The sequence below is a fragment of the Miniopterus schreibersii genome (genome assembly GCF_964146895.1).
Source record: "Miniopterus schreibersii genome assembly, chromosome: 12".
Lineage (NCBI taxonomy): Eukaryota > Metazoa > Chordata > Mammalia > Chiroptera > Miniopteridae > Miniopterus > Miniopterus schreibersii.
This window is the reverse complement of record NC_138112.1, coordinates 24,491,948-24,519,880: the sequence shown is the minus strand read 5'-3', so window position 1 is coordinate 24,519,880 and position 27,933 is coordinate 24,491,948. Positions and strand designations below refer to the sequence as shown.

Below are 27,933 nucleotides of genomic sequence, written 5' to 3'. Positions count from 1 at the left end.
ACAGACAATAGTGTGGTGAAGGTCAGGCAGGGGCAGATTCGGGATGGAGGGGATGAATGCGGAAAAAGAAGGGGACATCTGTAATACTTTCAACAATAAAAATAAATTTAAAAAATAAAGTGAAATAAATGTTTTAATGAAAAAAAAGAAAATGTGTTTACAGATTAAAAGGCAGAACATCTTCAATTACAGTGACAATAATCCCAAATCAAAATATCACTCTCTAGTTGATATGACTTTATACTAATCCTCTAATGTGATTTCTGGGAATCATATACAGTATATATATCTTAGACCAACAGTATTTCAGCCTCATAGCTTTCATTTATGCATGACTTCTACTGATTGCCTGTTCTCAATAGTTGCTGGCTAAATATAAGTATTATTATTAATCCATGTTAAGAGTCTCTAGTTTAGAATTTTTCAACATCATAAATACTGATATTGGGGGCGAAGGGAGGGGCTGTCCTTAGTCTTGTAAAATGTTTATCAGAATCCATGGTCTCTCCTAACTAATGCTCATAGTAGGCTTCTAGTTGTGACAACTAAAAATGTTTCCAGACATCAATAAATACCTCTACAAGGGGAGGAAAAGCACCCCAGTTGAAACTACTGCACTAGTTACTAGAAAAAATAAATATGAGAGATGTATAAGATCCTTAAAATACTTTAGGTAGGCTAACTGGTTTTTAAAATCTTACAATCTGTAGAATACATAAGGCAACAAATAACATATAAAATAGTAGAAAACTTGCTAATGAAGTTACCTCAAAAAATTAAAATGAAACTGCCTATTACCCAGCAATTCTACTTCTGGGAAAATACCCAAAGAAACGCAAAACACGAATTCAAAACAATATATGCACCCCTGTGTTCACTGCAGCATTATTTACACTAGCCAAGGTTTGGAAGTAGCCCAAGTGTCCGTCAGTAGATGAGTGGATAAAATGCTGTGGTACAGCCCTGGCCCGTGTGGCTCAGTCGATTGGGCGTCAACCCTGGGTTGCCAGGTTTGATTCTTGGTCAGGACACTTATCTGGGTTACAAGGTTGATCCCCGATCCCTAGAGTGCATCCAATAAGCAACTGACCCATCTCTCTGTCTCTCTCTCACTGGGCTCCGTCCCTTCTGCTCTCTCTAAATATCAATGGGAAAAGTATTCTAGGATGAGAATTAACAAAACAACCCCCAAAAGAGACAAAGCCAGTCAATCTGTCAAAGGAAGCACTCCTCTATGCAGAGTATATTTAAACAAACCTCAGGAAACATATTTCCAAGTTTTCAAAGACATCTGCTAAAGTCACCAGCTCATAAAATAATCCTTTCTATCTTTTTGTAAGTCAAAAATAAAAGTCCTGATTATAGAAATTTAGATAGAAAGACAGCGTGTGGGGGCTGGTTTGTTGTAAAATCGGTGGCTCTTGATTAGATTGTGTTGGTAGAGAGATATCTTTAGGGAGATTAGCAAAGGTGTGAAATTAACCCAGTCCTTAGGTTTAAAGAACTTAACGTTTCATTTTTAACATCTACATAAAGAGATCTGAAATTTAATGAAGAAATGGGAGTGCTCTTTGGAGACTCAATATAAGGCTATTCAGGGAGCCAAACTCCACCTTCTCCAGAACCGAGAGAGTGTTTTGGGAGCTCACCCGGCCGAGGAGACTTCCGAAAGCCACTTCTGCCACACTTAAAGGGCTTGGTCGCTGGACCGGCCTCTTCCTATTTTTCCCTCCACCGAAAGCACTGGAGACCATGGATATGCTCCTTAGGTGAGTGCACAATGGCCCATATTGAAGTTTCTGCAACTTTCCCAAAGTAAAACAAAAAAATTTCCTAATTTTAATTAATTACCAAACTGAGTTTGTTTCTATCAAATGACATTGTTTGTCCACTTAGTTAAAATGATTCCATTTCTGTTTTGGCATCCTGTTTTGGTAAGTGTGTTGGAATTAATACGATTAACTTTAGTTTTCTTCTATAGCCCTTAGTTGTTCCTGTGTATTATAAGGACTCAGAAAGTAGTGCCCAGGTATCTTATAGACTTGTACTTGGCATAGATTTAAAAACATTTTTTAGGAATATTTGATTCTATATGTAGTGTACATTACAGTCTACTCTAAATGTACATGTCTGTATGCATGAGAGGTAACATTTATAATATATAACTAGATAAAACATTCTGTGATTTGAGAAGAATATTGTTTTATTTTTTGTTTTGTTAATCTTCACCCAAGGATATTTTTTCCATGATTTTTAGAGAGAGTGGAAGGAAGGTGGAGAGAGGGAGAGAAAACATCACTGTGAGAGAGAGACATCGATTGGTTGCTTCCCCCACACACCCTGACCGGAGCCAAGGATCAAACTTGCAACCGAGGTACATGCCTTTGACACTTTAGTGTGGGGGGGCCAACACTCTAACCACTGAGCCACACCAGCCATAGAGAGAATCTTGTTTTAAAGTGAAGTAAATGTCTCTGGAGCAGCATGAGTTTTCTGACTTACATTTTAAAGGAGGTAGGAAATGATTGGGGCATCGGAAAAGTGGCACTGGTGAGCATATAAGAAATGTGAGGAGTTTGAGGGATGACTCTATTTAACTAGTATGGGCATGAGGACCCAGTTTTAAGCAAAATGCATTTTTGAAAGCATGCTTTGTTTTTTGGTGCTGATTATTTTTAGCAGAGGAAAAAATGGCACCAGGTATTAGCCTGGGTTCAGCTACCTTAGTTCTTGAGTTCTGACTAAGAGAATTCAGAGCCAAGACTCAAATTATAAGATAAAGTTTATTTAGAAGGTCCAGAGGTAGAAGTGAGCTGGAGAAGAAAAGAGGTCAGGAAACAAGTTATAGCAAAAGAAGAAAAGAGCCCTTGACATTAGTGAGGGGAGAAAGAGAGAAGCAGAGAAATACCCTAAGAGATGAAAGAGGGAGGAGAGGTTTGGAGTATGCTAGAGAGAGGGAGGGGAAGAAGGGGGTGGGGAAAGGTGAGGCTGTGCTCCATAGAAAGAGCCATGCTGGGGCCCGGAGGTGTTGCTCAGTGGCTGAGCGCCGACCTATCAACCAGTAGGTCATGGTTAGATTCCCAGTCAGGGCAAAAGCCTGGGTTTCAGCTGGATCCCCAGGAGGGGGCGTGCAGGAGGCAACCGATCAATGACTCTCTCATCATTGATGTTTCTCTCTCTCTTTCCCTCTCCCTTCCTCTTGCTGAAATCAATAAAAACATATTAAAAAAAAAAAAAAAAAAAAGAGCCATGCTGGGACCTCCATCCTGAGGACTGTTATATCAGATCTCAGTAGAAGATTCATCAGCTTTCCCAGTGTGTCTCCTCAGGGTCCTGGTCTCCACTGATCGGTCGGCACCAGAGGGAGGGGTTATTAGTCATTGTAGCTCATTGTAGCTGGTTCTGGTGTCAGCCATGGCTTGGCTCTGCCTGGTTTTGTAGCTTTTCTGGGCCTGGAGCTGAAACACAGCTGAGGCCTAGATGTCTTCTCCAGGGGTTAATGCTTAAGGGGGTGGTGTGCAAGGGCTTGTCGCTTTTGCCCATTGCTAGCTCTCTGCCCTGGTGACCCTCTGCACCTGGCCCAGCATTCCTGCTCTGCTCATGCCTCCGCCTACTACAATCCACCTACTGGAATATATCCAAATTACATCTTATCACAATGAAAAGAAGTATTCAATGATCATTTTTGAAGACTTTAAATATACAGCCATTCTAATTTTTGGCTGCTTTGATTAAGTGATATAGATAATAAAGAGAGGACAAATGAAACATGTTAGTATAATCATGTGAGTGGATTCTGATTAGAATCTGATCTTTTTGACAATGTTTAGTTTCCTCTTTGTTAACTCTTAATGTATTCACGTACTGTTTAAAAAAAAAAAAATAGGGGCGTTGGCCAGTGTGGCTCAGTTGGTTGGAGCACCATCCTGTGCTCCAAGATATGGCAGGTTCGATTCCCAGTCAGGGCACATACCTGGGTTACGGGGTGGATTTCTGGGGTACATGGAAGAAGCAACTGATCAATCTCTAAATAAATAAATAAATAAATATAAGTTTTGGGATGTGGATTCTGATTGAGATAAAAAGGGACATCCAGGGTAAAATGCCTGACAATTACATGAAATAATGAAAATTGAAGTCAAATATCTTGAGCTAAGTCAATGACTGGCATTGAGAGTTAGATGGAATTTTAGAGCATTCAGGACCCAGCACCTAGAGCTATAAATTTGGGTCAAATACCAGAAACTCAAATTATTTGGAGAAAGTAAGAACTCAACAAAACTGGGGTTCTGTTCTGTGCAGAGGAAAAGGCGACAGGAGGTGGGTAGTGTTGGCCAGAAAGCCAGGCATGGTTTCCACAGGTGGTGAGAGCTTTCCTTGCGTCTGCTTTCCACTTGTGTCTTGTGCCTTATCAAACCTGTTTTGCTCCAGGCACACTGTTACTGAGTCACAACCTGAGTCAAATTTTGCTTAGATCTTTGTGTCTCCTGCGCAGAGGAATAAACTCCTGATTTTCTTCCTTCAGCAAAATGGACTCAGACAGCCACAGAACCTCCATAAAGAACTCACCTGTGTCATCTGCCTGAATGACTCTATAGATCCAGGCAGCACTGGCTGCGGGCACAGCTGGCGTTGGTCGTGCCTCTGCGTGTGCTGGGAGAAAGTCGAAAGCCCTGCCTGTCCTCTGTGCGGGGAGCCATCGAAGCAGACAAACTTCAAAACCAGTATTCTTCTGAAAAACCTGGTGTCCACGGCCAGAAAAGCCACTCTGCGGCAACCCCTGAGCTCTGAGGAAAACAGGTGAGGATGCACAAGGAGACGGAGCAGACCTTCCGTGAAGACACTGGGCGCCTGCTCTGCCGGCGCTGCTCTAGCTCCCGGGAGCACGGCGATCACAGGCATTGCCCCACAGAAGGGGCTGCTGAGCAACACGGGTAAGTGATGCCTCTGGAAGCGCTTAGAAAGCTGGGGGGTGATTAAATACTCTCTTTATGCTGACTGTGTTGGTACCTACTTCAGTCCAATAACGAAGCTGTGAGAACACGCTGGCACAGCGGCCTTCATGGAGGTTGCATTTCATGGGGGAGTAATTAAGTTAATGACCATCATTGTTTTGATGATAGAGCACCGTGCTCAAGGCACTGGAAAGCCCTCATTCGAGAAAGAGTCTCTGGTGTAAAAACTGGAAATGCAAAAAGGATTTTCTAATGGATACGTATCTGCCAACATGGGACAAAGGAGTAGGATGAGCTATGTTGGAACCTGCAGGAGACAAGTATTACTAGCTCCAAATGTTGACGTAAGATGCCTCTATCTGAGAAGCAGCCTCCGTGGCTAAGTAAAATCCTGATCAGCTTCCCTGGACAAATGACTACGTTGCATTCTGTGGTTCTACAGGCTGAAATCTTCTAAAATTTATCATTAGCGAGGCCAAACAGGGATACGTCATTATCCTTCTCTCCCTAAAGTACTTTTTATCTAACATCCCTTGACTGTCTCCATCATTTAGGATCTGAAACCTAAATTTATTTTCTCCTCTGGTGCTAAAATTCAGTTTTCTTTGTTTTTTTGTTTTTTGCAGATGAAGCTCTCAAACCAAATGAGATCTTTATGGGAAAAGATTCAAGAAATTCAAAGAGATCTCAGTAAAGATGGCAGAATATCTGCCTACTGGATGGTAAGCATGAGACCGTGTTTCCCCCTGAATCAGGCTGACACAGACCCGACGGAGAAAGGAACTGAGACCAGCGCCTGTGATGGTGAGAAGTGATAGTGCAGGAGCTAGAGAATGATATTGCTTTAAGTAAAGAAGTGAAGAAAGAAGCACTGAGATTGGAGAGAGTGTGTGACCAGGGCTTTTTATGAGACGCTGCAACTGGTTCTCCATGAGGAAGACAAAAAATACTTAGAGAGTCTTGTTAAGGAAGGGTCAAAGATGTCTGAGCAACTGGAGAAACGTCAAGCCGAAATGATCAAAAAGAAGATGAGCTTAAGAGCAATGTATGATGAGCTCATGGACATGTGTCTGAAACCAGACGTAGAGATGCTCAAGGTAGGAACTGAGCATGTGCCTGGGAATACTTTATATTATCAGAAGCCTACACTTCTGAGCTCCCCTCTTCCCTTGGTACCAATGATATATTTCTTCACCTCCTGCATCTATGGCGGAGAGTGACTCCCAGCTGGGAATAATACAGATGAGCTGCTCCTCCTAACCTAACCATGAGCAATGACGCTTTTTGCAACTGGGATTATGGAGATTCCCTATGGAACATTTTCCTTCTCAAAACCTCCTTTTGTTTCTTGCTTCACTAAACAGCAGGAAGGAAAAACGTATCCAAGAGCTTTTAATTTTGGTCTGTAAGTGGGTGATGTAGAGACATGTGGTAGAAGCTCCAATGTATTTCCTATTCTGTTGGGATATCCTTGGTTTCATTTGCCATTCATTTGGGGTGTATTACCCTTGGGAACAAGCCTTAGGAAAGACCCGTATGCAGAGAGCTGAGAGCAACAGCAATGCAGTCACTACCCTTGTCTTCTCTCTTTTCACACTCAGTGTTCTGAATTCATCAGGAACATAAAAACAGATAAAATGGTGGTTACCAGAAGTGGGGGCTGGGGAGGGGGGTAAAAAGGGGAATGGGAATACAGTAAAAAATACTGTGATAAGTTTACATGGTGACATATTATTACTAGAATTAGTGGGGTGATCACTATATATAAGGTTTAAAATGCTGAATCACTATATTGTACGCCTGAAATTAATATAACCAATAAAAGGTTGTACACCACCTATACTTACATAACAAATAAACTTTAAAAATTATTTGAAAAAGAATTTAGATTCTGACAATATGTTGTGTCAGGATTATCTTTAGGGGGGAAAAGGAAAATGAATTTACAACACAGTTTGCAGGTGATTAGTACTTTTCTGAACTTCCCCAAACTCAAAGACTGGTGGGTAAAATAGCCTATTTCTGAAGAAGTCTAAGCTTATCTTTTCTTTGACAGGAAGTAGGAGACAAACTGAGAAGGTGAGTTGGTTTTCAATGCTAACTGGGGCTCGTGAGGGCTGTGTAAGAGATCCAGCTACTTCTAAAATAGTGAAGACATAATTTCTCAGATTTTCTCAATTATTTCTGTGTGCATCTACTTATGCATGTTTTGCAGAATATGATTTCCTGTTCCTTTTGATCAGAAATTAGTATTTTTTTTCCTTCTGTGGCTGAAAGAGGTATGTGTTGTCAGGCTCATTGCAGACCTTTCTAGAAGTGTATGGTTTTATATTCCACAATCAATAAGAACTGAAAGTGCAAAGACTAGATTTTCTAAGAATTAAGCAATAGGGACAAGTATACCTCTGAGAAATGGGGGTGGTAGCAGGCAAAGAAGAAAAGTAAGAGATTCCTTTAGAATGGCACAGCTCTACCCCATGATTGTGAACAAAAGGATGTTCATGAACAGTGTTCAGCTGAATCGTGATGGCACCAGAAAGAGGAATTGCATCTCCCTCCTTACAGGAGTGAGCAGGAGCAGCTGCAATGCCTCGGCCTCTGCAGCCAGAGCTCCCTGCACGGCCCATCCGCGGACTGATGAACAGGCTCCGCCGCTTCCGAGGTGAGCTGCCCCATTGCTGGGACCACCTGCGGGGTCCTTCAGTTATGATGTTTAGTGGTCATCTTCTCCTCTTTCTTCAACTTTATCTTGCAGAGGCAAATAGCCCGCAAAATGGTATATACAGTCCTACTTCGTCATGAGGTCACTCTAATATAGGAAAGATAAAATCAAAGCTGCTGTAATGATAGATGTACCTCAGGCTTAATCGATTACTTATAAATTTGATAAGTTATATAATGAGATAAAGGACATGGGCCAAGAAAGGGCTCCTTGAGTTTTAGAAATAGCATCACATAAAATGTCAGTTGTTCACTGAGCTATAGAAAACTGGATATCAGTTCAAGATATTTCCATTTAAAATAAGTGCTGTGAATTAAAATTTTAATTTTTGCTTTCAAAATTTTTAGTAATTGGATGTATAATGTGTGTTTCAATGGATGTAGTCAGAAATAATCAGAAATGTAAAAAAAACTAAATGCAGAAGCCAAGAATTTATGAATAATAGCAATGAAATAATTTGGTGGTCAACGAGGCCGTACATAGAGCTCCATGGTAAACCTAAACCTGGAGGGTCAGTCTATCAGAAAGAGGAAGACTAAGTTCTCAGGTGGAACCAGTTATCAAAGGCAGGCAATTATTAGTAAGAAATCACACGTAAGAAGGCCTTTTGGTTTCTTCTTTAATGTCAAGTTGCTTACTTAACTGGAGTATCGTCAATTGGAGTATCATCATATTCTGGCAAAGTGATCTCCATTTGTTTAGACTAAAATTATTTTTCTTCCCCAAGAAGGGGTGATAGAGGTAAGTTTTCTTGCTATGGACTTGGTGGCACTGCCCAGGTGCCCAGCTTTTCAGGTGTTATGAAAAGTAAGCAGTCAGAAGAAGACTGGACCTTCTCCTTTATGATCTCTGATTTTTAGGAAGTGTCTTTCATTGTAACTAGATATTTGTTTCTTTGGGAGATTTATGGGCCTCATTTGAATCCAGTATTTTCCATTCAGAGCTGCCGCCCTAATGTTGGAATGTTCTTTTTCCAGGGGCACACAAAGGAGACCCTTTCTCTCATAGGCAATTTTATTTTTAACATTGATTTTGACTGGAATATTCTCTTTTCTTCACAGCGGACGTTTCCTTCACTTCTGAAATAACCAATCACAATATCAGGTTGTTCGACGATGTGAGAAGTCTGAGGTTTGTGGGTGACAGTCCACGTGTGTCTCTGGATCCTGGAGCATCTAACTGCATTGCTGCGTGGGGAACCCAGGTCTTCACCTCTGGCAAATATTACTGGGAGCTGCATGTGGACAAGTCCTGGGACCGGGCTGTAGGGGTACGTAAGGAATCCTGGCCGCGGAAGAGTGGCACACTGACTGAATGCCAGGACACATTTCTTCTTTTATCCGTGAGGGAGGGTCATCGTCACACCCTCTGGACCACTGCCCCAGTGACTCGTCAGTACATAGAGAACCCCCTGGGCAGGGTTGGTGTGTTCCCTGATGCTGACGGAGGAAGCGTAAGCTTTGTGGATGTTGCGAAGTGTTCTCTCATTAAGCATTCTCTCGTTAAGCCGCCCCCATTTCACAGGTATCCAGATGGCACATTTGATTGCCCTGGCAGACCTGTCATTTCCCTGCCTCGCATGAGAGGGCTAAGTCGGGGCCTGACCGCGTGCCGGGATCTCTATTCTGAGGGAGCCCTTCTTAGTTGGAGCCTGTCATTGACACTTCATTGTCTTTTATGCTGCTTCTACTTTAATGTGACCTCCTTTTATTGTTACTCAATATCAAGATAATATGAAATGCAAAATTTAGTTGGTTTCATTTTTCTTGACATTAAAATCATGCCTTTTATCTAGAATATATGCTGTGGTTTTTCACCTGTTGATGAGCTTGCTGGAGTCACATATATATATATATATATATATATCAGTTTGCAATTTTCATACATCATTGTTAATTTATTTAAGATCGTCACCTGGGCCATGAGTGTTGGAATAGGAGACAGATGAGCAGTGCAGATGTAAGCTCCCTACTATCTGTCCCTCTTTCACCATCATATAGTAACACACTGGTTTTTGTTTTAATTGTTCTTGTCCCACACTGAATTGCAAATTCACCATTGTATTTCCTGAATGTGCTGTTTAGAAATTAATCAATGCTGATTAATGAAATCAAGGTGATTTCTTAGACTACAAAAAGAGACCCAAGCTTATCAGACATTGCAATTGGCTCTGTAGCATGGAACGGGTCACCTGAGTTCACTTTGTCAATCTCTTCATTTATCATTGCTAGTAACAAGAGCTTACATTTAAGTCTCCAATGTCTGTGCTCTTACCTTTGCTATGTGCTGCCCCTCAAAACCCCACATCTCTAAGGAGAAATAATGTAGAAATTGAACCGACCTTCCAATGACTGTTGGTGAGAGTCAGATTACCTGATACAAGGAAAAAGCTTATTCTAGGACCTAATATAGAATAAATACTAAATGAATATGTACTGCCAATATTTAAAAATTATCATTATTAATATTAGTGCAGAAATAATATTTACTTTGGTTTTCTAGTCATTTCCCTCACTCTGTCCTATCAATGGCTGAGCCAGGCTTTTCCCGCTGTCAGCAGTAGATGGCTAGTAGAACCTAATACAATAAAGTTCATGTAGTCCCTTACATTCACGCTCAGATGCCTTTATTCCCAGCCATATCAGCAACCGGCATTACTGCCTTTCAGTTGTTGGCCAAAAAAAAAGTTAGTTTATATTTTTCATAGAGTGTTTATTGTGCTTAAAATGAGTTGTTATGCCCTAGATATATGCAGTCCCTAATATTTGCTTTCTCACGTAAGATTTTAGGAGACACACAATGAACAGATAATTACAGTAGTCGGGTTTTGTTGCATTAGTAAATTAACCACTTGATTTATAAAGAAGAGGGCTTAATGATATTAATTGTGCCTTAGAATGAATGTATTTCAATAAAGTTGAATATCTAAGAAACTGACCGTGGTCCTTATTCCTTACCTGTCTTACAGAGTCCAACAGAAAAATCATGTTTCTTAAGAAACATTTACTTCACTTTTAAGTGAAATATTGAAATATGTAACAATATTGTTTCAAATCATTGAATGCTTATTGCTAAATATATCTCTACCAACACCATCTAATCAAGAGTCATCGATTTTGCAACAAACCAGCCCTCAAACACTGCCTTTCTATCTGAATTTCTGGACCTCAAGAACTTTTATGTTTAACTTACAAAAAGGTAGAAAGGATTATTTTATTAGTTAGTAACTTCAGCAAATGTTCAAAAACTTGGAAATATTTTACCTGTGTTTACCTTGGAAATATTTTAACTATGTTCTGTTGAAGTGCTTTATTTGTTGGTATATTTTTATATTTTAATGTAAGACTTTAATATGAGAACACCTTGGCCACTACTTTTTTTTTTATCTTCACCCAAGGATATGTTTATTGACTTAGAGAGAGAGAGAGAGAGGAACATTGATGTGAGAAACATTGATGGATTGCCTCCGGACAAGAAATCAAACCCAAAACCTAGGTATGTGCCCTGACCAGGGACCAAACTCTTGCCCTAACTTCACAAATATTAGACTCTCACTTTAAAATTGCTGCCCTGTCCTGCTATGGCCTTGACCTCACAAATATTTTTTTAACATCTTGCTAAAGGTTAACAGTCAAAATAACCAGCTGCGTGCTCCCTGCACAAGTCAGTGAATAAAACTTTCCCATGAAACCCATCTCTTTCCAGCCTGGTGCCTACTCCCGACTCAGCTTCTTTGGAAATTACTTTGGTTTCCTTTTACTACTTAGTTTATAACTCACTGTAACAAAACAGAAACCCACAACGATAGGGAAAAATTACAAAGAAAGGGTATTTTTTAAATAAATAATTCAATCTGGACTCTGCCAAAACTTGACATTTAAATCTGGATTCATCTCTCCCCTGACGTATTTCTCGCTAAACAACGTCACTGTGGGAATGCAGAGATTTTGTAAGAAACGGGAATTATTACCTGGACTCTAAACCTTTCACTATATATATATATATATATATCAAGTGGGTGATGTTAGTAATTTTTAAAAATAATCTTTAACTCCAAAAGCACAATTCCTCTCTCCTGGGAGCCCACAATTGTTCAAAACAAAGCCAAAGGCCTTTTTCCTCCCACTTCTTATTCAATTTTTCTAGCAGCAACTTTCCCTCAGCAAAGTACAAAAATATTATTTATCAAGAAAATATCAATTACTCCAAAATATTCCTAAATATTTCTAGTAAGGGGTTTTATTTATTTATTTTTGCTTTTCTGTGTTCCAAAGAATGTCAGGGAGCAGCCTGTGATACATGGGTAATTAGAAACTCATTTAGCAAAATGTGAATATGTCTGTGCGTCCAACTTGTCTGAAGGAAAAGGCGATGGCTGGTCATCCCACCGTTCAAGGCCCTTTCGGCTACCTACCTGCAATGAGGGCCCTCACCTTCCCCGGGAAAACTGATGGGAAAGCTTCAGACATGGCTCTGGGGCCCAGGGAGAGGGGAAAGGTGAAATTTGAAGTTTCACCTTTCTCTGAACTTTTCACTGGAAACCACTGCTACCATCTGGCTGAAACTAAGGTGGGCTGTTTGACAGCAATGATCTTATCAGACACTAAATTGGTATCTTTTCTGAGAAATCTGGGAACTTGAGGCTGAAGCAAGCTCTGGGAAGGGCTCTGGGAAAACCGGGGGTGCAGGGTGAGGGCAGCTACGAATGAATAGTGCTGGAATACTCTCGTTTACAAACCTCAGTTTTCTCCCCTGCAGCTTGTGCTTCTCAACAAGCAACCAGAGTCCACGTTAGGGAAGCTGCTCCTTAAGGAATGTCCGTGGTGGTCCAGACCACACAGGGGCAGGCCAGGCAGAGGCCTCCATCCCATCCTGGGAGGCAAGGTAAAAGGTGTCCCCTCTGCCGCCTCCATTAAGCTCCCTTCTCAGCTGGATGGCCTTTTTTCACAGGTTAATATAGAAGAAATTATTCAAGATGATTCGAGGATCTACAAATAAAGAACTGGTGGGGTTTTTTTTCCAATTTTAATATCTAATTAGATGATGCTGTGCTAAGATGAAGTAGGAACCTCTAGATTTTCTAGGTTTTCATTGCATACCCCATTTCACACCCATAGTTTTCCTGGAGCCCTTCCCAGAGCTTGGGGACAAGGGAGAAGTGCTGGGAAGCCTGCCCCTTGCTGGTTTCTTGAAGCTCAGGAGAGCAGGGGAAGTCCAGTGGCTCTCCTAGGTTGATGGAGAGACACATGAGAGCGGCAACTTCTTCATATTTGCCCCTCTTTTATTTGAAGGTGAAGGTACAAAATAAATCCATAGACAGAAAGCAAAGGGCTGGAACTCTGCAGAGCCAGGCTGGGGCAATGAGAGTGTCCTTCCTAGCAAGTTCAGCCCAGCCACAGGGATTCCTAGGAGAGCAGAGGCAGGCCAGGGACATGAGGCCGGCAGTAATTTCAAGGCCTTACCAGTACTGCTGAAAGTTAGCTTTGGTTGTGAACTCCGAGCCGTGATCAGCCAAGCATCCGTCACTTCCCGATGTGTGTGAGGGTGAGGAAGGGCATTCTAGAACCGCCTGCAGGGCAGACCCTTGACCCTGGGGCTCTGCATTGTCAAGGAGTCACACCTCCTGAGAGCCAAGCTCTAGGAGGGAAAACAGCATGCCCAGCACCTCTCAGAAGGGACCCCGGTCAGCCCTCTGCCTTCCCCCCAAAGCGGGGAGCACTGGGGCAGACCCCAGCCTTTCTCCCTTACCCGCTGGGAGTCTGCCCTGTGGACCAGCTGTCTTCTTACCTACTCAGTGTTTTTTTTAAAGATGGGCTAACGTTTTTACTTAAATGTGTTTATTTTAAAAGATAGTTTTGCATCACGACACTTCATAAATCAATTTGCCTTTTAAAAGTGAAGTGAAAAATAAATTGAAAAAATGACAAAACTTAAAAATAAAATAAAATAAATCACATACGCCATCTGATCTGAGAAAGACGCTAGCAAGAGGTTGAGAGGCAAGCCACAGGCTGGGAGAAAACAGCCGCAAAAGACACATCTAATAAAGGATATTATGTGAACTACACAAAGGACCCTTAAAACTCAACAACAGTAAAACAAACAACCCTATTTCTTAAAAAACTAAGCCAGCTCTGGTCCATAGAGGGGGGGACTGCTCCCGGCCTGGGGGGGCTCTGCAGAACACCCCCTTCTGAGATCCCCCCTCCCCCAATTCATGAGAGGCCCGAATCCCGGGGAGAGCACGCTTTTCATGGGGTGGGGCTTAGGAAGGCCCTCGCCCCCCCCGCCCCCCCCCCGCCCCCGCCCCCCGTTACCAGCGCCGGCCCCTGCCCCCCGCGGGAGGAGCTCCGTGGAGGCCGCCAAGGCTGCCGGGAAAGCGCAGGAGGAGCCTGTGGGGTGTCAGGAGGCGAATGGGAGACAGGCGAGGTGGGTGAGGGGTCCGGGGAGGTGGCCTCAGAGGCATGCGGGAGAGCTTGGGGGAGAGCTTGGCAGGACGGCAGCAGGGAAAGAGCAGCAAGAGGGGGAAGGAAGTGGAGAAATCTGCAGGAGAGGGGGGAGCCCCAGGGAGATTAAGGGAGCTGGTGGGGGAGGGGCAGGGGTGGGGTGGGGGGCAACCAAGGACGAGGCACCTCAGGGGCGAGAGTGGTTGGAGGAGAGGAGGTGGGGGGGCGAGCGCAGGGGCAGGAAGGGCGGTTTAGGGGAGCAGAGGGAGAAACAGCGCTGCGGGTCAGCCGGCTGAGGGGAGCACCAGGAGAGGCCGTGAGCGGGGAAGGGGGGACAGGGGCATGGTTGGGGGGACAGCAGGCATGTATGGAGACGGGAGCAATCAGAAAGAGCAGGGAGAAAGAGGAAAAAAAAAATGGGCAAGAGGCCTGAACAGACAACAATGTATAGGCGTCCAATAAGCGTGTGAAAAGGTATCATATGTCATTAGAGGGTTACAAATTAAAATAATGAGATACGATGACAATATCTCATTGGCAGAATGAGTGGCGAAAGTATAAAACCGGCGCCAGATGCTGCTGAGGGTGTGGAGGAGCAGAAACGCTCATGCAGAGTGGGAAGGCCGAGTGGAACAGCCACTTTGTAAGACAGTTTGGCTGTTTCTTAAAACTAAGCATGGCTTAACCACTAATTTTACCGTACGATCCAGCTGTTACGCTCACTGGTATTTACCCAAAGGAGTAAAGAAACGATGTACACACATAAACCCGCACACGGGTGTGAATATAAGATTTATTCGCAATTGCCAAAACTTGGAAGCAACCAAGACGTCCTCCAGGGGTAGGTGAATGGGTGAATCACTGTGGTGCATCCAGACACTGGGACACTCAGTGCTAAAAAGAAATGACCAGTCAGGCCATGAACAGACAGGGAGAAACCCTAAAGGCATATTATTAAGTGAGAAAAAGCCTTTCAGAAAAGACTACATACTGTACGTTGACCCTTTTTGACATTCTGAAAATGGCAAAACTATGGAGACATGAAAAGGATCAGTGGTTGAGTGGATTTAGGGAGGAAGGAGAGAGAAAAAGGCAGACACAGAGGGTTTTTAGGACAGTGGGAATATTCTGAATGATACCATAGCGATGGGTACATGTTATTAAACATTTGTCCAAACTCTTAGAATGTACAAGGTCAGGAGTGAACTTGGTGGACTCTGGTGATGATGATGTGCCAGTGTAGGTACATGGATTGTAACAAGTCTGCCACCCTCCTGCAGGATTTGATAATGGGGGTAATGTTAATACTAGCAAAGGGAATACTGTATATGGAGACTGTAATTTGGGCTTAATATGCTGTGAAGCTCAAATTACTCTAAAAAACAAAGTCTGCTTAAAAGTATTATAAGAGGTCTACACATTGTGAATTTTTTAGACTAACATTTTGTCATGTGCCTCAAAAAATAAATTATCTTTACAATTAACATTCACACTGGAATAGTTAAATATGGTAGGCCAGATTCAGTGGTTTTTTATAATCCATTTATAAAAGATGTGCTTGAAACCTGTTAACGAGGTTATAGAAGCGTGAGTTTAAGCCAATCAGAGTATTCTGTATTTCAGAATGGGATAGGCTGGAAGTGTTTTCCCAGAGCATCTGAATAATCACAGCACACAAAAAGTGGGTGTAGAAGTAGTACCCCATAATCCTCAACTATTATTTGAGTAGTGGTTTCACAGGTGGTCATTTCTGTTGAGTGGTGAGAATGGGAAAAGAGCCAGATATCAGAAATGTGTTCCCTAATGTTTGCTAAAGGAGTAACATAGATTCCTGTACTAGCAGAAACCTTATTCTTATAAGTATATGCATTTATATTTTTGTCCTTTCTATTTGCCTATATATCTCAGACTACAGAGGGTAACTAAATATCAGTGGCTATTTTCTTATTATTTTTAGAGGCAGGAGTCTCTCACCCTTGCTGTCTGTGTTTGGGTGCTGAGTGTAGGCACAGGAAATAACGTGGAGAAAATTAAGAGCTGGCCACTCCCAATCTAGGTCACCATCTCTATTTGTTTCCTAGGGATGTGATTACAAATTGCCATTCACCATGTGTCTTTAAACGATAGAAATTTATTCTCTCATAGTTCTAGAGGCTAGAAGTCTGATATCAAGGTATGGCAGAGCCGTTCTGTCTCCTAAGGCTCTAGGGGAGGATCCTTCCTTGTCTCTGCCATCTGGTGGCTCCCTACAAGGCCTTTTTCCTTGTGTCTCAGTGTCTCAAATCTCTATCACCATTCTCTTCTAAGGTCACTGGTAATTGGATTCAGGGTCAACAAGTCAAGGGCATGGACCTGGGTTGCAGGTTCAATCCCTGGCCCTAGTCTTTGCATGGCACATGTGAGAGCAACCAATCGATGTGTCTCTCTCACGTCAATGTTTCTCTCCCCTCTGCCCCCCAACCTTCTATTCTCTCTAAAAATCAATGGAAAAAAATATCCTTTGGCCCTAGCCAGTTTGGCTCAGTTGTTAGTGCATCTGCTTGTGGACTGAAGGGTCCCCGGTTTGATTCTGGCCAAGGGCACATATCTTGGTTGCAAGCTCGATCCCGGCCCCGGTCTGGGTGAGTAGGGGAGGCAACCAATTGATGTTTCTCTCTCATATCAATCTCTCTCTCTCTCTCTCTCTTTCTCTCTCCACTCTCTCTGAAAAACAATAGAAAAAATATCTTCAGGTGAGAATTTAAAAAATAAATAAATAGCCTGGCTGGGTATGGCTCAGCAGTTGAGCATCGGCCTAGGATCTAGGAGATCGCGGTTCGATTCCGGGTCAGCGCACATGCCTGGGTTGCAGGCTCGATCCCCGGTCAGGGGCATACAGGAGGCAGCCGATCAATGACTCATCAGTGATGTTTCCATCTCCCTCTCTCTTCCTCTCTCTCTGAAATAAATTTTAAAATGTAAATAAATAAATAAATAAATAAATATATTCTTTGGTGAGGATTAACCAAAAATAATTTAGGAATTTTGTTTATTAGTGGAATTTTCCACTTAATATTTTTGAACCATGGTTGAGTTCAGGTAACTGAAACTGAGGAAAACAAAACCGTGGAGAAGGGCGAGACTACTTTATATAGATTATATATAGGCGAGACTACTTTATATAGATTATATATAGCTGGGAGAGACATTGTTGAGGTAAGGTTTCCTGTATGCTAGATGTTGCCTAGTAAGTTCTTTAGGATTCTTTTCTACAACTAGAATTACTGGGTCAGAGACAGGCATATTTTAGGGATCTTAATGCATATTTGCAAGCTATCCTGCACTAACCTCAAACAAGCATATTAATGGTATGTGGTAATACTCACTTCATACTTTCAGCAATATTAGATAACATTATTTCTGATATTTGCCAGCTTCATGGTTTAATAATGATAGCTGGCTTACGTGCCTGCCTTTTTCTTACTATAATGGAAGGTCATAATTTTTTTTCACATAAGGAAGCACTTATTTGAGGTTTAATGTGAAATCATACAAATAAAATTTGTATAAACACAATCCATATTGAATCATAACAGATAGCAAAAGATAAAGTAAAAACAAAGAAAGTAATTGGCAGCTATATACAGTTGAACATAGTTGTGTCTTATATACTAGAAAGTCTTTTACAAAATGATCACCTTAGAGCCACAGAAGACCAATCTTCAATGTCATCATGCAAGATAGATTACTTTAAGGGGGCGGGGAGAGGCAGAAGAGGGAAAAGGGGGGATAAATGGGGAGTGAAGGAGACTTGACTTGGGGTGGTGAACATATAATACGATACACAGACGATGTATTGTAGAACCGTATACCTGAAACCTTTTTATTTTATTAACCTATGTCACTCCAATAAATTAAAAAAAAAAAAAAAGATGGGTTACTTTAGCAATCGCCTCCTGTTTTCTCCAATGTCCTCCTTTAGGATGGCTGATGAGTGTTTTGGTGATTGCCACTCCCTCAAGTCGCCTTTGCCATAGGTGCTCTGTTGGCCACTGTGGTCCCCATATTCCTGTCCATCTCCTTAGTTCCCATAGTTATACCCCGTGTAATCATAGCCGCCATAGCCACTGTAGTTTTGATCACCACCATAGGCCCTTCTGTAATTCCCACATCCTTGATCATAATAGTTATTAAATCCTTGGTTCCAGTTTTGGCCTTGACCTCAGTCCAACTCTCCACCAGCTGCAACACCTCTTCCTCATGTTTTGTTGTTGCTGTTGCTGCCTAGATACCTCTTTGGGTTGGGCAACTTTGATTTCATGCTTCCCAGGACCAATTTGATGATATCTGCTTTCTAACAATTTCTTTACTGCCTCCTCATCTGTATATGTGATAAAACAAAAACTTTTTTTCATTTGTTGTAGCCATAGGAAGTTCAATATTTTCAGTCTTTCCAAAGGCTCCAAAATATATATATATATATTTTAAAATATATCTTTATTGATTGCAGAGAGAGGAAGGGAAAGAGAGAGAGAAACATCAATGATGAGAGAGTCATTGATCGGCTGCCTCCTGCACCCCCCTGACTGGGGATCAAGCCTGCAACCCGGGCATGTGCCCTGACCAGGAATCAAACCCTGATCGCCTGGCTCCTAGGTCGATGCTCAGCCGCTGAGCCACGCCAGGCAGGGCCAAAATATTCTTTAATTTGTTCTTCAGAAGTATCTGGGCTCAATCCACCTACAAAAATCTTTTTTTGCGGGGGGAGGGTCCTTCTGTTTTAAAGCTTTTGCCCTTTCACAGTCTGTCAATTTGCCATCCAGTCTGTTTCTTCAGTTCCAAAACCTTATCAGCATTGGCAACATTTTTGAAAAGCACAGCTCCAAATCCTCTTAATCTTCCAGTGACTAGATCTGTTTTAATTGTGCAGTCTTCCCCAAATCGAGACAAATATTCAGTCAGATCTCTCTCGCTTGCATCCCAGCTCAAGCCTCCAATAAACATTTCATCATCCTTTTGCTGATTCTTGCTCCTGTGGATCTTGGATCACTCTGGGAATTCCTCTGTGTTGCAGTGATCATTCATGTCCTCCAGGGCAGCAGAGTTTTCTGCTGAGTAAGCTGAAGTGGGGGGTGGGGGGAGGGTTGGGGGGATGGGAGGGTGAGGTGGGGTTGGGGGTGGTGCTGGTGAGCAATTAGTCTCAAAGCAGTGGGGCCAGCCCTTGTATGGAGCTGCATTTAAAATGGTGGTGAGAGAGGAGGTCATATTTTTTAATAATAGAAAATATGTTAAGACCATCAGAATTAAGTATTACAAGCATAAATATGCAACATTGATTTATTTAAATAATTTTTAGGTAATTAAATCACATCTATAGAATATTTTTGACCATAAATACCTATAAAACTATGTAAGTTATTTTAAAAGTATGTATCCGGCAGTATATTTTCATAAAAATAGCTTTTCTTTTTTGGAGCAGTTCATTCTTTGCTGAGACATGCAGAGAAGTTTTATCTGTCACATATGTTAATATTGTATTTACTGCAGAACAGTCACAGAGAGATTAGTAGGGTTGGAGTCGGGCTAGCATCTCACACACAGTAGTTGTTCAGTAAGGACTTGTCACTACTCACATGCCAACTTTTGTTACAGTAAACTGACAACCAGTCACTTGTTATGTAGATGCCTATTTTGGATGTGGGGCAGTTCATTCTTATTGCCAAAAATATTGCACAATATAAAAAAAAGATGATAATTTTAAAAATTCACACCAATAAGATATTACTACAGATAAACACAAGGTGTTTAGACCTCCAAGTTTCCCAGTACAAATTTTGGCTATGCCTATGTCTATGAATAAGTTGAACATTCCCAAATTAGTTCATATTTACATACTGCATTATACTGTAATTATTAGAGTGTTTTATTAATTTAGGGTTTCTTGGTAATATCCCATTGTGGGATATATTCAGATAATAAATTACTTGTAAACTTACTTAGCGATAAAATTTTAGAGGTGGGAAGTTGATTTTTCTTTAAATGTCTGAAACTTGATACTATAAAAAACAGTCATCATTTCAGTCATGATATCCTGATAGCCAGTTTGAGTTTCATCAAATTGCTTTCACCAAATCACGTGTTGTTGTTTTTTACATATCCTATCTCTCTAAACACAGAACTAAACATAGTCATTCACACTTTGAGATCAAATTCCACCTTAATCTCTAAAGACTAGGGAGAAGTTGAGCAGGACTGAAACCATTTAAATAGCCACCCTGGAGACGAGAGAATTTCAAATTCTAGACCGTAGGGAAAAAACTAAAATTAACACTGAAGGGAAGGACCTATATATTCAAATACCATATTGAAATAAAGTCAGCTGTGGTAGCAAGAATGAGAGTAGAATGTGGAAACATTTGCCATGTGGATGTTTAAAATCAGTGCCAAGGATGAACCAATTACTAGGGAGGGTGAGGTTAAGTAGATTATTTCTGGACATTCCAAAGGGAGTTAATCTCATCAAGGATTTGAAAGTCTGTCTTCCCTCTGGGCTTCCCCACTACAGAAACCTAGACAGGGTGGAGCTTCAGGGATACCTATATAAACCGGTCTCAACAGCCAGATTCATTCTGTTTGGACGCCTTCGAAGTTGGCTGGACTGTGGAAAACTCAAGTTACAGCTGCCTTTGGGTACAAGAGCCCAGAGAACACAGAACCTCTGACCCGATGGGGTGGGCATTCCTACAAGCATCGATGAAACCAATTATGCAATCTTCAGGTGAGCACACACTTGTAGGTAAATCGAGTTCTCACTTCTTTCCTTCAAAAAAATAAATAATTTAACTGTCCGCAGGCTTAAGACTTTCCTAAGAAAATGTACATTGCCTAGTTAATAAAAATTATGTAATTACTTTCAGTTTACTCTTTGAGCTACAGAATTTCAACCTGTTATTGTTTTGACATTTACAAATTTACATAATTATTTTTTAAATTTTCTGTTCCTTGTGCATACAAATTGTGATATCTAGAAGGAAAGTTCTAGATTTTGTGTAGTTTTGTATTTGGCATGAAACCTAAAGCTTGATTGGAAAACCTTGTTGTAGAACAGTAGAAGTAAGGATGCAGAAAAGTTAACCAAATGAAATAGTAAATATTCCATAATTCTTAGTTACTCCTTGACATCTGAAGGGAGAAGCAGTATGGTTCATTAGAAAGCATTCATTTCCCTGCACTCCAGATAATCTATAAATTAGTCATTTATTCCAGATTCCAGATTCACTCATAAAAAAGACCACAGTGGAGTGCATGTCTCCTTAGCTTGTTTCATTTTCTTTCTAGCTTGTACTGTTCGTCACAGACACCTGAGCTGCACTTAGAAGGTGGCCACACTCAAGGCACTGGAGAACAAGTCCTTTCCCTTTTCCACATTTCTCTTTTCATTTTCATTTTTTGTTCTTCCCAGGGCTTTTTTCTTACATCCAGCCTTGAGTAGCCAGTTGTTGCTCTATTTAAGACAGGTCCTAGTGAGATCTGGCAAAAGGCAGGCTAGAATGAAAGGTGATGTGACGATTTTGAAAAGTGCAGATGTAGCATGTGAAAGGTAAGCATAAATTTCATGTCAGAGGTATGCAACTTTTCATTTATTTTGTTAAGGCAGTTTAATTTCTTGAGGGACATATCCCAAGTGGGTTGTGATTTTCTCATTCATTTCTATTTCTCCTCAGAAATCTAGAACACACACTGCAAAACTCCCAAAATAGCTTACCTGCTAAGCCTGAAGAGTGAAGACTTTGGAGTTTCTACTGTGGTGTCTGCATAACTGGGACCTCGTAAGTGGCCCAACGTCCTAGAAATGGCATTGACTAATGGCCAAGGCCAGTGGCCCAAAGAAGACATTGTGATGTTACTGGATCTCCTGGAGAAAAATCTCCCGTCCAATGACAGCCACACGTTCAAAACAACCCAGTCATATATGGACTGGGGAAAAGTAGCTTTTAAGGTTATTCTGGAGAAATGTGCAAACTCAAATGGTTAGAGATTTCTAATAAGTTAAGAAAGTTTCGTACTTTAACAGAATTAGTCCTGGAAGCTAAGGAACATGTTAAAAATCCTGACAAAAGCAAAAAACTCAAGAAACATCCAGACATGCCCAAGAAGCCCCTGACTGCTTACCTCCGCTTCTACAAGGAGAAGCGGCTCCTGTACTCCCAAATGCACCCCAAACTCAGGAACCAGGAGCTGACCAAGGTCCTGTCTGAGAAATACAGGGAGCTCCCAGAACAGAAAAAGCTGAAATATATTCAAGATTTCCAGAAGGAGAAACAGGAGTTTGAGGAGAAACTGGCTCAGTTTAACAAGGGCCACCCTGATCTAGTCCAGAACTCCAGGACATCTGTCGTCCCCAGAAGGAGCCCAACCAAAGGCCAAAAGAAGGTTCAGGGAAATGCGACAGACGTGAAGTCTCCCCCAGAAACCCGTTTTTCTGAGTTGAAGCTGCCTGGAGAGCCCAAGAAGCCCCCAATGCACGAATACCAGAAGTTCCACCAGGACTGGTGGGCGAGCGGGGAGCTGCGAGCCTGCCCCGAGGGCGCGCAGGGTGGAGGTTGCAGGCGCTGGCAGCGGGCCCCTGGGGCCAGAGGCCGCCGTCCAGCAGCAGGCCCAGGAGCTGCAGGGACAGTGCAGGGTGGGCCTGGGCACCGGCTCAGGGCTCTGTCCCCCGAGGAGTGTGCTGCCTGCAGAGCGGGGACCTATGCTAAGCGTGAGAACACGGGCGTGAACGGGGCCCGGGCCCCAAGGTCCTGAGGCCAGACGAGCAGCCTCCGTCAGCAAGGGCCCCGCAGGAAGGGCTGGCGCGGGAGCAGGGCCCGCAGGCTCCGGGGCAGAGGCCGCAGAGGCTGCGGGGCCATTCTCATGCCTCACGGGGGTCAGGGGGAAGGGAGGCGCTGGGGAAAGGGCAGGGGGCGGCAGCTGCCCAGACGCCAGCAGTGAAGGTGCCGCTGAGCGTGAGGGCCGCAGCCCCGGCCCGTCTTCCTCGGGGGACACCTGCCTCGGGGCCGCTGAGCGGTGGGGCGGAGGGCTTCCCAGCAGGGCCCTTGGGTCTGTGTCAAGTCCAAGGGCTCTTCTCCCTGCCCTTTTCATTTCTCTGCTTCTCCCTTCATTTCCCCTCCTCCTCAATAGAGAGTAGAACAGGTTGGGAGGAAGGGAATTGGGACAGGGCTCTCAATCTCGGGCCCACAAACCTGGGAGGAGAGGGTCCTGCTGGGAGGAGAAATACAAGCACGAGCCTGTCTGGGCCCCCCCTGCACCATCTGTCCCACTCCCCTGGGGACGCCGTGCAGCGAAGGCTCTTGAAACAATCAGATGCCTGGGCGGCCCTGGGGGCACCCTGCGTTAGACCGAGTATTTCTGAAGTAAGTTTTGCCTTCCTCATTTTCCGTCTGCCAGAGGTGGCCTGGGGCCACCATGAGCCTGTGACTCCTGCATTCCCTGCAAGAACTGGACTCTTGCGCTGCGTCTGGGTGTGAGAAAGGAGTTGGCCATTCTGAAATGTGAGAGTGGGCAGAGTCATGTAGGAGGCGTATTTATATAAGCATATTTAACTCTTACACCTCTATGAGATTTCCTTACTAATTTCAAATAAAATGATGTTTCTTAACGTTAACTAATTCATTTGAATGAGCACCTCGGTAGAATAAATGCATTATAATTTGGGGCTCCGCTTCTCTAAGTGGTGTCTGCATTTGTTCTTGGCAAAGCCTAAATTCCTTGCTGTTGCTGCAGGTTCAAATGAATCTCATATTTAGCATTCGGAATTGGTGGGTGGATGGATAGATAGATACATAGACAGACAGACATACAAAGATACATGGATAGCCATGGCTGGTGTGACTCAGTGGTTGGAGCGTCCACCCCTACACCAAATGGTCTTGGGTTCAATTCCTGGTCAAGGGCATGTGCCTGGGTTGCAGGTTCCATCCCCAGCCCTGGTTTGGGTGTGAGCTGGAGGCAACCAATCGATGTGTCTCTCTCACATCAATGTTTCTCTCTCTCTCCCTCCCTCCCACTCCCTCCCTCCCATCCACTCTCTCTAAAAATCAATGGAAAAAATATCCTCGGGTAAGGATTAACAAAAAATAAAATAAGGTACATGGATAGATAAATGGATACTTAGAAAGATGTACACTATTCCGTTCTACTGGTCGGTCTGTGAATTCTTGTCTCGGTGCCACATTGCTTTGATTGATCTGCTTACTGATATGTTTCAAAATCTATTTAAGGCTATTGCCCTCTCATTAGATTTTTCCCGCTGTATATTCCTGGCTATTTCTATATTGTGTTCTCATGAATATAAGCATGATTAAAGTAATTGTATCATTTTTATGTGAAAGCCGTTAAGGTTTGAGTATTTAGGTAACTATATCTTAGTGAATTATTATTAAATGTTTTTCTAGATAAATAATATGTTTCAGAAAATAATGGCAGCATTAACATTTTTTATACCTCTAATCCTTTCTCTTTCTAAATGTGTTGGTTGGAATATCCAGAACGTTAAGCAGTAGCAGTGATACGTGCTTGCCTCGCTTCTCACTTTCAAACTAATGTTTAAAGGGTTTGCAACTATTGAAATTATGCTGATTAATATACATTTAAAATAAATTATAACCTACTCAGAAAATGCCTATTTATTTATAGTATTGTTTTTACTACATAATGTGTATTATTATTTAACAGATCATTTCTATCACCTGTCAATATTTTTCCTTAGATATGTTAGTATCAGGAATTGAGTTACTATGGTACCTAATATTAAACTCTCATCATATTCCAGAAATAAACTGCTTTTTATTCCATATTGACAAGATGACTAGAATTTAGGCAAATTTTCCAGCCTTTCCTATGCCGGGAATGTAACATTTACACAAAGCTCCCGGATATATTTACTACACCCACTAACTCTCTTTCATAGTCTAGATTTGAATTGATTTTCCCACAGTAATAAAACCTGAGTGGGGGCAGCAGGGTGAGGGAAATGGGACATATTAATTATTACAATAAAGCTGAAGAATTTTCCCCTCTCTCTTCCCTAGAACATTAAAAGAAAATGTATTTAGGGTAGAAGAATCAGGGAGGAAAATCTCTTAGACTGTTCCAGACACCTAGACTGGGCTAGACTAGCACTTTGCATATAATTGGAGATAAAATGAATGGTAAATACTATGGAACCACCTGGGTGCCACGATGTGTGTGGTGTCTGAAGACCAGAGGAAGGGTGGGTGTCCCTTGTGCCAGTGAGGCTTGAACTGAGTCTCAAGAAGCAAGTGCAAGAGGCAAAATGAGATTGCAGACTGGTTCATACGTTTACCACACTTGTTGACTGGCTCATTCGCCAGACACTCCTTTTCTTCAAGTACCAGAAACTGGTTTCCTGACTTGGCCTCTCAGTCCCTCTGCCGCTTTCCCTGTTGCAGGGATCTGCGTATTCTCATTTTAGTCTGTACACTTTCCGGCGTGACCTCACTATGCCCCATGTTTTTATCTACCATTCTTACATCAAGGAATCCCAAATGGATATCTAAGTCTATAGAGATCCACAGAAATTCATATCACAAAGTAATGATCTTATCAACATCCCCAGTACAATTTTCCTCTGGAGCACCATTCTCCCAAATCCAAAACCCGCTCCTTCCTCAGGCCTACCCGTGGCATCGATCCCACCGATCACCAATCGCCCAAATCCGTTTCATTGTACATCCAGCGATGCTCCCCTCATCTCCACCGGTACAGCGGAGGCGGCCCACCCTCCCAGCACAGTCATGAATGTAAATGAGTCCCAGGAGAGGTTTTATAGGGTCTGCCAAGCTCTAGTGGAATTTTCCTAACTACCTTGGCTAGTTATCTTCAAGCTTTGCTAGTTGCTAAATACAGAATGAGTTATAAAGATAGGAGAGTGAAGGAAAAAGTGTATGATTATAAATATGTTGACAGTTGGAAAATGGAAAATATTTTTAATTAACCTTATGTTTTGGAGCAGTTTTAGATTCACAGCAAAATTGAATGGAAGGTACAGTATATCTCCTGTCCCCACACATGCACAGCCTCCCCACTGTCGGCACCCCCCGCCAGCGTGGTGTCTGTTAGACTGATGAACCCGTTGGCATGTCATTATCACTCAAAGTCTGTATTTTCTCTATTGATGTAGGAAAATATATTTTTTTGATGTTACTTAGATTCTTTATTCCAATGCACCAAGTTGATCCCTTCATCTATTTTTCTCTTTTTCATTGAATTTATTGGGGTGACACTGGTTAACAAAATTATACATGTTGCAGGTGCGCAATTTCACAACACATCACCTGTACACTGTATTGTGTGTTCACCACCCTGTAGGAAAATATGTTTAACACATAAAGACTTTGAATGTCATATCTTAGCTATATATATAGTGCAGACCCTTAAAAACATTTTTGTTTCCTTTTATTAAAACAAATATTAAAGCCAATTTTTAGATTTTTTTTATTGAAAAAACAGAATGCATTTAACATTCGAAAAATGACTAATGCTGTTATTGTGTGTAGAGGCCTGTCTTTGCATTTGCAGCAGAATGCTAAGTGTAAATACATGCATTTATTCTCTTAAGGTTCCTGGAGATTTACCAGTTTCCTACAACCTCTAGATGGCTGACATGTTATATTTATTTGGAAAATACTTTATCGGATGTGTCATTTGCTTCCCCCTTTGATGTTAAATTTACAAAATTAGGTTTAAGACATGTTTTATTTTTACTTTAAATTAACTGATCCCGGAAGTCATTTTTGCCACTAGGTGGTAGTAAGGTCTATAACCCAGGCTAGACAGTGGGGAGATACACAGAGTCATTGAGGGCTCTGCTTGTGAATTTAGAGCATGCATTTTCTAATTCATTCAGCACCTACTGTTTTCTAAACCATGTCTCATTGCATGGGATACAGACATGAAAGTTATAGTTTCTGACTTCATAGCACTCACTAGAGTCTAGCAGGGAAGATTAACCAGTCAATGTAATCAGTAAGGGGAAGCGTTATTTGGTCAAAAAAAGCACATACTGGAATTGAACAAATATACATTAAAATTCTGAATTTGCTATTACGATAGGATGACATTGGTTAAAATAATTATCTCTATCTGTTTATTCATCTATGCATTCATAAACAGGAATAAAATTTCAGTTAGGTCTGATAAAAGTAAAGATTAATCTTAATGTTTATACAATGGTTGGCTCAGTGTAGATTTATAGAAAATGTTAGGTTGAGTCTACTGGGGCTGCTATAGCAAAATATCATAGACTGGGTGGCTTATAAACAACAGAAATCTACCTTTCACAGTTCTAGAGGCTGGAAGTCTCAGATCAGGGTGCCTACATGGTTGGCTGATGGCTCTGTTCCAGGTGGCAGACTTCTTGTAGCCTCACTTGGCAGAATGGGCAAGGGATCTCTCTGAAGCTTGTGTAATAAACTGATCCCATTTCTGAGGGTTCTGCCCTCCTGACTTAAGCACTTGTCAAAGACCCTGCCTCCTAATGCCATCACAGCGGGTATTAGGCTTCAATACCTGAAGTTTGGGGCCACACAAATAATGAGATCATAGCTCTTAGCTTCTTTTAACCCTTTATTTCATCCATCTTCCATATTTCCCCTTTACTGAATTTCAACAAGAAACCATTAAGTAATACATATCAGATAGCGAGATCATTTACACTAAAACAAATGAAAGTACATTTAATGAAATTGCTCTACAATATACATGTCACAGTGACCTATAATCTTGCTGGAATTTGGTTTCAACTCTGATTGAA

General features: G+C 42.0%; 2 protein-coding genes and 1 pseudogene across 3 annotated transcripts; 2 read left to right on the top strand and 1 right to left on the bottom strand.

The window, feature by feature from the left end:
- Window positions 1-4,529: 4,529 nt before the first annotated feature.
- Window positions 4,530-12,972, top strand: LOC308564980 (tripartite motif-containing protein 43-like; the record flags this gene model as incomplete). The annotated part of the gene is given in 10 exon segments (XM_081153696.1): window positions 4,530-4,550; window positions 4,553-4,796; window positions 4,799-4,934; window positions 5,124-5,175; window positions 5,582-5,677; window positions 5,891-6,052; window positions 7,012-7,034; window positions 8,405-8,418; window positions 8,739-9,201; window positions 12,969-12,972. Coding segments are annotated over 10 exon segments (1,215 nt in total).
- A 5,108-nt stretch (window positions 12,973-18,080) lies between these two features.
- On the bottom strand, window positions 18,081-19,202 carry LOC308564979 (heterogeneous nuclear ribonucleoprotein D-like pseudogene; annotated as a pseudogene). Its single transcript has 2 exons — window positions 18,783-19,202; window positions 18,081-18,562 (listed from the first exon to the last, which is right to left on the bottom strand). The product of its transcript is annotated as a heterogeneous nuclear ribonucleoprotein D-like pseudogene (transcript).
- Window positions 19,203-21,954: 2,752 nt separating this feature from the next.
- On the top strand, window positions 21,955-22,904 carry UBTFL1 (upstream binding transcription factor like 1; the record flags this gene model as incomplete). Its single annotated transcript, XM_081153695.1, is given in 4 exon segments — window positions 21,955-22,099; window positions 22,102-22,729; window positions 22,731-22,798; window positions 22,801-22,904. Coding segments are annotated over 4 exon segments (945 nt in total).
- Window positions 22,905-27,933: the final 5,029 nt, after the last annotated feature.